Source organism: Leucoraja erinacea, chromosome 19 (assembly GCF_028641065.1).
Source record: "Leucoraja erinacea ecotype New England chromosome 19, Leri_hhj_1, whole genome shotgun sequence".
In the NCBI taxonomy this organism is placed as follows: domain Eukaryota; kingdom Metazoa; phylum Chordata; class Chondrichthyes; order Rajiformes; family Rajidae; genus Leucoraja; species Leucoraja erinaceus.
In genome coordinates, this window is record NC_073395.1 from 1,120,878 (window position 1) to 1,132,888 (window position 12,011).

The 12,011-nt window shown below is 43.0% G+C and overlaps 1 protein-coding gene across 6 annotated transcripts in view; it reads right to left on the reverse strand.

Moving 5' to 3' along the window:
- Positions 1-12,011, reverse strand: part of LOC129706058 (coiled-coil domain-containing protein 91-like) — a 97,139-nt gene that overhangs the window by 37,563 nt on the left and 47,565 nt on the right. For all 6 annotated transcript variants that reach the window (XM_055650023.1, XM_055650026.1, XM_055650025.1 and 3 more), the window contains one exon: positions 3,154-3,261. In XM_055650023.1, the coding sequence (XP_055505998.1) occupies positions 3,154-3,261 (108 nt within the window). The remainder of the gene's footprint in view (positions 1-3,153; positions 3,262-12,011) is intronic.

The following is a 12,011-nucleotide window of genomic DNA, read 5'->3' on the forward strand; positions in this document are numbered from 1 at the left end:
TGTTATTATTCAAAACTACTTTACATAGAATCATAGAAAATAGGTACAGGAGTAGGCCATTCGGCCCTTCGAGCCTGCACCGCCATTCAATACGATCATGGCTGATCATCCAACTCAGTATCCTGTACCTGCCTTCTCTCCATACCCCCTGATCCCTTTAGCCACAAGGGCCACATCTAACTCCATCTTAAATATAGACATCTAACTCCCTCTTAATTATTGCACCTACAAAGAAATGTTCTTGTTTAAACAGGTTTATTAAATCAAGCTATGCAACATGTTAAAATATGATTATAATGTGTTAGCCATACTACATAAATAATCATGTTTCTTGTTTAGTGGCTTGAACAACAATGCAGAATGTCTTCAAAGTCAAAAGCAAATGAGAACTAATAAAAGAAAATGGAGATCATTGTTCACTGCCAACCCAAGTGAGAAAGCAATTTTCTTTTACAATTCCAGAATAAATTAAGTTTTAAAATGTTGTAGGACTGGTCTGTACAACTTTAGCAGAAGGTTTGTTGCTTTAGATGGGAAATCCTCCAACAATCTACGTCACAGATGCAAATAACATACCATAGAATGGGGCAAAACAATAAGCAAAGTGACAACGTTCATTGAAAGAGAAATATGACGACTGATTTTTTTTGGGCCCTGCGCCTCCACCAAAAGGTTTTTGTAGCAGGAAATTTTAAGAGGGCAAAAGCCTGAAATATGAGAGACTGTACTGTCCCAGAATTCTAAACATGGTCACTGTTTATATCGTTCACCATTGGTTGAGAATAGAAAGGTAGGAAACATTTTGTATAATATTCCTCCACCTGTTTAAGGTGGAATCTCATGTAGATAGGGTGGTAAAGAAAGCTTTTGGTATGCTAGCCTTTATAAATCAGTGCATTGAGTATAGAAGTTGGGATGTAATGTTAAAATTGTACAAGGCATTGGTGAGACCAATTCTGGAGTATGGTGTACAATTTTGGTCACCCAATTATAGGAAGGATGTCAACAAAATAGAGAGTACAGAGGAGATTTACTAGAATGTTGCCTGGGTTTCAGCAACTAAGTTACAGAGAAAGGTTGAATAAGTTAGGTCTTTATTCTTTGGAGCGCAGAAGGTTAAGGGGGGACTTGATAGAGGTCTTTAAAATGATGAAAGGGATAGACAGAGTTGACGTGGATAAGCTTTTCCCAATGAGAGTAGGGAAGATTCAAACAAGAGGACATGATTTGAGAATTAAGGGACAGAAGTTTAGGGGTAACATGAGGGGGAACTTCTTTACTCAGAGAGTGGTAGCTGTGTGGAATGAGCTTCCAGTGTAAGTGGTGGAGGCAGGTTCGATTTTATAATTTAAAAATGAATTGGATAGGTATATGGATGGGAAAGGAATGGAGGGTTATGGTCTGAGCGCAGGTAGATGGGACTAGGGGAGAATAAGTGTTCGGCACGGACTAGAAGGGCCGAGATGGCCTGTTTCCGTCCTGTAATTGTTATATGGTTATATGGTGATGTCATGAGAGTAGAAAAGAAAATAACTTGATGTGATCAACAGACAAGCTAAATACAAGCGGGTGGAGCTCCTGCCTTACAGCGCCGGACAACCAGGTTGGATCTTGACCTCGGATGCTGTGTGAATTAATTTTCCATATTCTCCCTGTGACCAGGTGGGTTTCTGCAGGGCGCTCCGCTTTTCTCCCACGTCCCGAAGGCGTGAGGGTTTGTAAGTTAATTGGCCTCCATAAATTGCCCCTGATGTGTAGGGAGTGGATGCAAAATTGGTATAACATAGAGCTAGTGTGAACGGGTTCTCGATGGTCAGTACTGTAAATGGATTGATTGTAATCATGTATTGTCTTTCTGCTGACTGGTCAGCAGACAACAAAAAGCTTTTCACTATAGGAAGGAACTGCAGATGCAAGATAGACGCAAAATGCTGGAGTAACTCAGCGGGACAGGCAGCATCTCTGGAGAGACGAAATGGGTGACGTTTCGGGTCGAGACCCTTCTTGAGAATGAAGAAAGGTCTCGACCTGAAACGTCACCCATTCCTTCTCTCCAGAGATGCTGCCCATCCCATTGATTTACTCCAGTATTTTGTGTCTAGCTTTTCACTGTACCTCGGTACACGTGATAATAAACTAAACTGAACTGAATTGAACAGCATGGACTTAGCATGCCCCAAAGTGTCTGTTTCCATGCTGTATCTTTCAATCTATCAACTACATTTAATCATTTCACTCTGCGCCAAGTTACTGCAAGTCTTGGTTCAGTGATGGCACGCTTACACAACTTGGATGGTTATGGTTCAGGCCACACTCCTGAGACCAGTGTATAATCTAAACTGACAGGTCAGAGTAGTAGTGAGGGAAGGCAGCTTTGTTTCAGAAGAGATGTCAAACATCTTCCCTCTCAAAAAAGGCATATAAAAGACCCTGTAATAACATGTGAAGATCAGAGTTCTCTCTAAGGTAGACAAAAGCGCTGGAGAAACTCAGCGGGTGCAGCAGCATCTATGGAGCGAAGGAAATAGGCAACGTTTCGGGCCGAAACCCGAAGCACCCGCTGAATTTCTCCAGCACTTTTGGCTACCTTCGATTTTCCAGCATCTGCAGTTCCTTCTTAAACAGATTTCTCTCTAACATCTCTCAATCAGTGTAGCTAACTTCTTATCTCAGTGTTGTTTGTACACTTCCCTGCCAAATTTCATTACAACAGTAATAGCAATTCACAGGTACTGTGCAGACTGAAGTGTTTGGATTATGCTGAAGATGTGTAAGGTGCAATATAAAATACACTCCCATCTCTTTTCTTCTACTGAAGCCAGAGTGAAATTGTCCCTTCAAAAGACCCAAATGCATCAACGTAAACTGGACTTGCACAGATGGTGTGATTCAATAAACACGTCAAATTGATGCAAATTTCCTCAATACCTAATTTCTATTAATTATTTGCAAAATGAAGGCAAATGTGTCTTGTCACCGACCACTGTAAGCTATTAACTGTCTTTAACAAACCTCTTGAAAAAACACATGAGAAATTTGAAACATAAATGAGCACGATAATAAACGAAGTGTATTGTAAGCTTGAACACAACTGATTATTGAAGTCATTTGGTCACAACAAGGAAAAAGGGGCTGTGTTCTGAGCTACATTACCTGAACATTGAGCAGCTCTTCACATTTCTGCATTTGTTTTTCTATGGCTGATTGAAGGCATGTTCTGCTGGTTTCTTGCTGCTGCACTACAGCAGACTTTGTTAATGCCTTGAACAAAGAACAAGCCAAGTTAAACAGCATCTGAATACACCAAACTGTTTTCCAACTTCAAATTAAAATTAAATTACAATTAAATTCACATCTTTCTGAAATGATCACTATACTTATGGTTTACTTGAATTATAAAAAGTCAACATGATTAACAAAATTCAGTCTAATATAAATGGATATTTCTGCATTCCTAGTATCTCAGTCAGCATTCCCGTTGCAAAGACTGCACCTCCTGCAAATCCAGACACATCGCAGGCAGCTGGGAAGGTACTGGGTTCACTTGACTAAAGTGGGCTCGATTTAGTGAACTTAAAACGGACCACACAGAATGCAGGCAAATTAAACATGCTGAAGAAAGAACCACCAGACATATTTCTCTAACTGACAAATACCACATCCTCTACACATTAAACCTGCATGCTGTGAAATCCCATGGGCCAGCGTGATGTTAAAAACGTCAAGTAAAAGCAGATGGAAATTCTGAGAAGTGGAGCATGAAAGGCAATGAGGCTGACACCCCGCTGCGTGGGTGTAGCCGAGCAAGTAGACTATCCCAAGCAGATCCACTCCCTGACTCCGACTTTAGGGGGGAACAAAGACAGATGCACCACAACTGTACCGAAGCTCAGAAAATACTTGATCATGCAAGGATACAGTTCTGAAGGATGTAACACCTCTCACCCATTCCCTGCAGTGTTTAATACCTTTACTTCGTGAAGTATGATCTTTAATTTTAAGATTTGATAAGTTGGTGCTATTTCACCTTGTGGATATCTCACATTTCTTTCTGTCACGGGTACATCAATCACAAAATACCGGAAAACTGAAACTAAATCCCAAATTTCAGGGATTGCATAGAATGATGACAGTGTTGATCGACAAGAACCAGGAAATAGTAACTGGAAGCATCTTTTTGTACCATTCGTATGAAATTATATCAGATATGTGCACATTAAAATGCAAGGCAGATTCATCATTTAAAAGTAATTTTGCAAAAACAAAATCATAGAAATGTAGAGAATGGGAAGGAAAGAGGGACATTCTGACCTTTGTCTTTACCATGCCATTCAATATAGCTGATTAGCTATTCCAATACCACAGGCCCAATTGCACCCCAAACCCTTAATACCCATTGCATTAATCTCCTTCTTAATTGTATCCAGTGACAGGGCCACTGAAGTATTCTATGATAGTAAAATCCAGACACTCGCCACTCTCTGATTGGAGAAATCTTTCTTTAGTTCAGTCCTAATCCTCTTTTACTGTAAACTAAGACTATATATAACCCCACATCCTAAACACCGCAGTAAGGAGAAATAATGCCCACGTCTCCAACCTGCCCAGCTCTTTCAGAATTATGTTTCAATTAGATCCCATCTCATATCTCCAAACTCTGGTGAATATAGAAACATAAAAAATAGGTGCAGGAGGTGGGCATTTGACCCTTCGAGCCTGCACCGCCATTCACTGCCGAAAGAACGTAAGGATTTTGGACCCTAGCCCTTACCTCGGTGATTATGAAATCTCTAGAAAAAATTTAGCTCCGACATTTCATCATTACAACAAACAATAAACTCGATTAATATCAATTTGCCTATACGCAGGGCTGTGGCACGGAAGTCGCTGTTGCCTTCTTAGTTCATATTATTTCTAAACATTTAGACAAACCCAACACCTATTCAAGAGCCCTCTTTCTAGATTTTTCATCAGCTTTCAACACGATACAAGCAGTCTTGGTGTCAAAAATGGTACAGCAGGAACTGAATCCCTATCTGATTCATTGGTATGATTCCTGTCTACAGTCTACAGAGAGATTTATGCCTGTTGGAAGAGTGGGCTGAAAGATGGCAGGTGGAGTTTAATGCTGATAAGTGTGAGGTGCTACATCTTGGCAGGACAAATCAAAATAGGACGTACATGGTAAATGGTAGGAAATTGAAGAATGCAGGTGAACAGAGGGATCTGGGAATAACTGCACAGTTCCCTGAAAGTGGAATCTCATGTAGATAGGGTGGTAAAGAAAGCTTTTGGTGTGCTGGCCTTTATAAATCAGAGCATTGAGTATAGAAGTTGGGATGTAATGTTAAAATTGTACAAGGCATTGGTGAGGCCAATTTTGGAGTATGGTGTACAATTTTGGTCGCCTAATTATAAGAAGGATGTCAACAAAATAGAGAGAGCACAGAGGAGATTTACTAGAATGTTGCCTGGGTTTCAGCAACTAAGTTACAGAGAAAGGTTGAACAAGTTAGGGCTTTATTCTTTGGAGCGCAGAAGGTTATGGGGGGACTTGATAGAGGTCTTTAAAATGATGAGAGGGATAGACAGAGTTGATGTGGATAAGCTTTTCCCAATGAGAGTAGGGAAGATTCAAACAAGGGGACATGACTTGAGAATTAAGGGACAGAAGTTTAGGGGTAAACATGAGGGGGAACTTCTTTACTCAGAGAGTGGTGGCTGTGTGGAATGAGCTTCCAGTGAAGTTGGTGGAGGCAGGTTCGTTTTTATAATTTAAAAATAAATTGGATAGTTATATGGACGGGAAAGGTATGGAGGGTTATGGTCTGAACGCAGGTGTATGGGACTAGGGGAGAATACGTGTTCGGCACGGACTAGAAGGGTCGAGATGGCCTGTTTCCGTTCTGTAATTATTATATGGTTATATGGTTATATTTGGTTCACCATCTGACTCTCATAAAGTTTCTCTTGTTATCCATTATGAAAAAATCTAGCAGGTAGTTTCATTTAAATACTTGGGGGTAACGATAGACCATCAGTTGTCATGGAATGACCACATTGATAAGATTTGCAATACGACAAAACAAAGAATCTGGTTTCTCCGCCGACTTAGATCTTTCGGAGCAAGTAGACAAATCCGTTTATTATTTTTTACCGCTGTGATAATTGGTGTTTTACACTACAGTATTGTAACATTGCATGGTACAAGAGTTTGTCTGCTACTTCAAAATCAAAACTGCTCCAACAATTACAAATCTGCTCAAAGATTGTAGGTCAACCACTTCAGAAATTGTATGAATCATCCTACCATAAAAACATACTAAGGATGACCAACAACATTTCTTCTGACCCCAACCACATTCTGAACAGTGAATACAATATGTTACCATCAAACCGGAGATATAGGGTTCCAAAATTTAATAAGGTTAGACTGAAGCATTCTTTTGTGCACCAGTCAATCTCAAACTAAATACGCTGCTTAATCCCAGATCAAATGCACGCTGATGGGCCTCACATATTGTCTTCTGTTATTGTAATGTTGAATATATGTATTTTTGGGTCCTGTCTTGATGTCTTAATGCTCGTCTTCTCTCGTCCCTTTTGTCTTTTCTGTGATGCTGTAAATGGAGCTGCTGCGGTGCAAAACAAATTTCAGACTTGCTCTGACAATAAAGTAATATTGTGTCGTATCGTATCGTATCATGGCTGATCATTCACAATCAGTGGCCCGTACCTGCCTTCTCCCCATATCCCTTGATTCCGCTAGCCCCTAGAGCTCTATTTAACTCTCTTTTAAATTCATCCAGTGAATTGGCCTCTACTGCCTTCTGTGGCAGAGAATTCCACAAAATCACAACTCTCTGGGTGAACACGTTTTTTCTCATCTCAGTTTTAAATGGCCTCCCCTTTGTTCTTAGACTGTGGCACTTGGTTCTGGCCTCTGGTTCCTTCTGGAATATAAACTCAATTGACTTAATCTCTACTTATAAAGCATTCAGATGAATCTTTATTGTATATCCTTTATGGCAAGTAGACCAAAACTCCAATAATCCAGCATATTTGGGACTTGGTTTATAAAATTTGTAGATTTTCCTGACAATTGAATGTTATTTCTATTATCACCCCCAACACACATTTAATGCACTATATTTGAACACATTATATGCTATAACATTAGCTGCATACATCATTCAGTCCCTGCTTGATATCACCACTGCTCCATGGAGATCTATACACAACTCCTACAAATGCGTTTGTCCTTTTGCGGCTCTTAGTTTTACCAAGACTAATTTCATGTTTGGATCTAAAATCCTTTATCACTTTGATACTGACCTCGTCCCTTAATAGAAACATAGAAAATAGGTGCAGGAGTAGGCCATTCGAGCCTGCACCGTCATTCAATATGATCATGGCTGATCATCCAACTCAGTATCCTGTACCTGCCTTCTCTCCGTACCCCCTGATCCCTTTAGCCACAAGGGCCACATCTAACTCCCTCTTAAATATAGCCAATGAACTGGCCTCAACTACCTTCTGTGGCAGAGAATTCCAGAGATTCACCACTCACTGTGTGAAAAATGTTTTCCTCATCTCGGTCCTAAAAGATTTCCCCCTTATCCTTAAACTGTGACCCCTTGTTCTGGACTTCCCCAACATCGGGAACAATCTTCCTGCATCTAGCCTGTCAAACCCCTTAAGAATTTTGTAAGTTTCTATAAGATCCCCCCTCAATCTTCTAAATTTTAGAAGCCGAGTCTATCCAGTCTTTCTTCATATGAAAGTCCTGACATCCCAGGAATCAGTCTGGTGAACCTTCTCTGTACTCCCTCTATGGCACATACTGACAATGCCACAGCCCTTCCTTTTCCCTTTGCCTGTTCTTCTTCAATATCAAATAGCCGTGCGTATTTAAACCCAAAACATCACCTATCCAAGTCCTCCAGAGTTGCCCTCCAGGACTAAATCGTGAGCAGCTGTTATCAGGCAAGTCCACATCTGAATGTGGAAGTAGTTTAAAAACCAAGTGATCAGAGTTGAGGACAAGCATATTCTGGTAAGAAGGAGGGACAAATATGTCAAGGTAAGGGAAACAATGGATGACGAGAGAGGTTAACAATTTGGTCAAAAGAGAAAAGCAAGGAAACATGTTCCCAATGTTGGGCGAGTCCAGAACCAGGGGCCACAGTCTTAGAATAAAGGGGAGGTCATTTAACACTGAGGTGAGAAAAAACTTTTTCACCCAGTGAGTTGTGAATTTATGGAATTCCCTGCCACAGAGGGCAGTGGAGGCCAAGTCACTGGATGGATTTAAGAGAGTTAGATGGAGCTCTAGGGGCTCATGGAGTCAAGGGATATGGGGAGAAGGCAGGCACGGGTTATTGATTGGGGACGATCAGCCATGATCACAATGAATGGCGGTGCTGGCTCGAAGGGCCATTTATGCAAGGGAGGATATTTAGCTCAATAATCATTCCACAACCTCCTGCCAACTGCTGCATTTCCAGGATTTTTTGCAGCTGATGTCAGATGATACATGTGTCTGCATAATTGAGAGATGGTGCATGATCATTTTCCATCATTGCTGCCACCATTATTACCATAGTAATGGACTCAAATTCTGTAGGGTCTTAAGTCCCAGTTTGCAGTTACCATTTTTCAAGAAAGTGAGACAATTTAATCCCCAAACTGATTCTACATAGTAGTTGGTCAAGTCTTGCAGGCTAGAAACCTACTAAGAATATTTTCCAAACACCTCACTTTTCTCCACAACCACAAGGACAAATGTCCATTGAGGAACTGAACAAAATTAGGGCCATTTGGCTGGCACACAAAAATTCACCAGCATCAACTACAAGGTTAGATTGCTTTGAATGTTATTGGTCCTGACCTTGATGATTCATTACATTGCAACTTTAAATTAGTGCTACAAAAATCTCACTAAAAATTAAAAGGGTTATTAGGAAGAACTCTAAATTGTGCCTTATATTTCAAAGGGAAAGGACATCTGCTTAAACATGTACGGTCTCTGCAAGGTTCACATTCAACAGGACTAGAACTAAAGTTTTACTTATAAGGATAAAATAAAAATTAAACCAATATAAAGTATTGAGAAAGGTCAAAATCCAGATTGCAGTACATACCATGTTTGAAACACGAGTATAAAGTCTATATAAACCAAAATGTAGTAACATATGAAACGGAAGAGTCGGGACAGAATGTAGAATATAGTACATTAAGAAGATTGCTGACCAGAGTTGTGCCGGCAAATAAAGTCCGATGAAAAATATTGATCAGACCAACATATGGCTAAAAATTATCAATCCAACATGGTCTTCCTTTGGTGTTTTGATGGAAATGAACATAGACTCCTCGAGTCGTGGAATCATACATCATGGAAACATGCCACATCTACACGAGTCCCAGCCTGCTCCTGTTTTATCTATCTTATCTATCTATCTATCTATCTATCTATCTATCTATCTATAACTAAAACTCTGATCTTCCAGTTTGCGCGTTTTTTCTATTTGCGCAAAAACGGTACGCGATAGCTCCTGTGCTGCAAGTGCACCAAGTTTCGTTCCGATCGGTGGCATAATGTAAAAGTTAGCAAGGTTTAAAAATCTTAAAAACCGCGCGTGCGCAGATCGATCTCTTCTCCTGCCATTCAGCACCGCGCTGATTGGTCTCTTCTCCTGTCACTCCGCGGGACGACCCGCCCTTTCCTGCGCCATTGCGTCTTTACTGGAGCTGAGGGACTCTCTTGATGGCCGGCGGAGGACTCCAACCGGACACAATTTTAGGAGTGACCGGAAGCATCCCAGCCCGGCGCGGAGTCGGAGTCGGAGTTGTCGCCAAACGGAAAGCGGAGACTCCGATCCTGGCGGAGGAGAACGACCAGCGACCTGTGCCCTCTGCGAGTCCACATCACTCCTCCAGCCCCTTCCCCTTTGGTCCCTCTCACTGGCTCCTGCCACCCTCCCCTTTGATACCCCCATCTCCCCATGGCTCTTCCCCTTTTCTCCGAGCTCTCTCCCCCCCCCCCCACAGCCCCTCCCACCACACCTCTCCTCCACACTCTCACCCCACTCTCCTCCACACACAACCCCCCCCCCCGCAACCCCCCCACCCCCATCCCCTCTCCCCCCCCCCCACCCCCCCCCCCCCCCACCCCCCCCCCCCCCCCCCCCCCCCCCCCCCTCCCCCCCCCCCCCCCCCCCCCCCCCCCCCCCCCCCCCCCACCCTCCCCCCCCCCCCCCCCCCCCCCCCCCCCCCCCCCCCCCCACCCCCCCCCCCCCCCCCCCCCCCCCCCCCACCCCCCCCCCCCCCCCCCCCCCCCCCCCTCCACCCCCCCCCCCCCCCCCCCCCCCCCCCCCCCCCCCCCCCCCCCCCCCCCCCCCCCCCCCCCCCCCCCCCCCCCCCCCACCCACACCCCCCCCACCCCCCACCCCTCCCCCACATCCCCCCACAACTCCCCCTGCCCACCCCATCCACACACCCCCTCCCACCCCCTGCCAACACACACCCCTCCCCCTTGCACACACACACCCCTCCCCACCCCCCCGCCCCACATACACACCTCCCCTCCCACCTCCCCTCCCAACTCCCCCCCCCCCCCCCCCCCCGCCACACACCCAACTTTCCTCCCACACATGAAGAGGAGGGGGAGGGAATGCTGGGGGATGAGGGGAAATGAGCCGTTGCCTGTTAGGGGCTATGGGTGAGTGGTGGAATATTGCATTGGGGGAACGGGTTGCGTTGGGGGAACGGGTGAGTGGTGGATAATTGCGTTGGGGGAACGGGTGAGTGGTGGATAATTACGTTGGGGAATGGGTTGGGTTGGGATGAATGGGACCATGCCTCCCGTGTGACTGGAACCCAGCAGGTCCCACTTAGTCTAGTATCCCTCTAAATCTGTCCAAACGACTTTTAAATGTTGTTATAGTACCTGCCTCAAATATCTCCTTCGGCAGCTCGTTCCATATACGCACCACCCTCTGTGTGAATAGGTTACCCCTCAACTTCTTATTAAATGTTGCCCTTCTCACCTTAACCCTCTATCCTCTGTTTCATGATTCACCTACCCTGGGGAAAAAAGATTCTGGGCATTGGCCCCCATCTATTCTCCTCGTGATTTTATACATCTCAATAAGACATAAACTGATCAGAGATAACATCAATCCAAGGTATAAGGCCAACATATAGAACACGTGAAGATGCAACCATACATTGAATTTCAAGTTAACATACGCACAGATGATCCATAATAAACTATCCTAGAAAACTGAAAACAGCAAATATGAAATAAAATCAACAGGAAAAAAATCGCCTGAACAATGATTGGAACAACACACAATGGTTGATCTCTCCCACCCAGTGCTACATTTTAATTCTTAAATCTATCTTCAATTTCCTCCAGACCACATTATTACACAGACCTTGCTGTACCTTTACTTTCAGAATTCTTGTTCGTTTGTTTATTTTTCATATTCTTTAGATATTACTGAAATTATAATATAGATTTTAAAAATTGTAGGCAGCAAAACTAATTGTTTACTAAAAAAAATACATAAATTACTACTTAGAAATAAAAATACAACAAAGATGATCTTAGCACAGGAGCACACTTACTTAGTTGATCATGAGATCTTACAATGCTGAACAACATAGTAAAGATTTATAATATTTTCAGAATAGATTTAGGATATTTCAATATTTTTTTCAGAATTCAGTAATGAGTACTGCATTCCATTAACTCTCATGAAACCATACCAAAAAGTGCAGGAAGCAATAACAAAGAGCTTTAAAGGTGATCTATAAATTGAATCATCTGGAAGAGACACAACATTTCTTCATAAATTGACAGCAACTTATCAATGCCTCAGGAAGATGCAAAGGCAGATGTTATTCTCTGTGCTACCTTTAAGAGGTGGTTCAAAATTAGCTCAGTAACTGACCAATCTGTCCAATGCAACCACCAATATTGACATGGGCAAGAGACTTTGTTATTA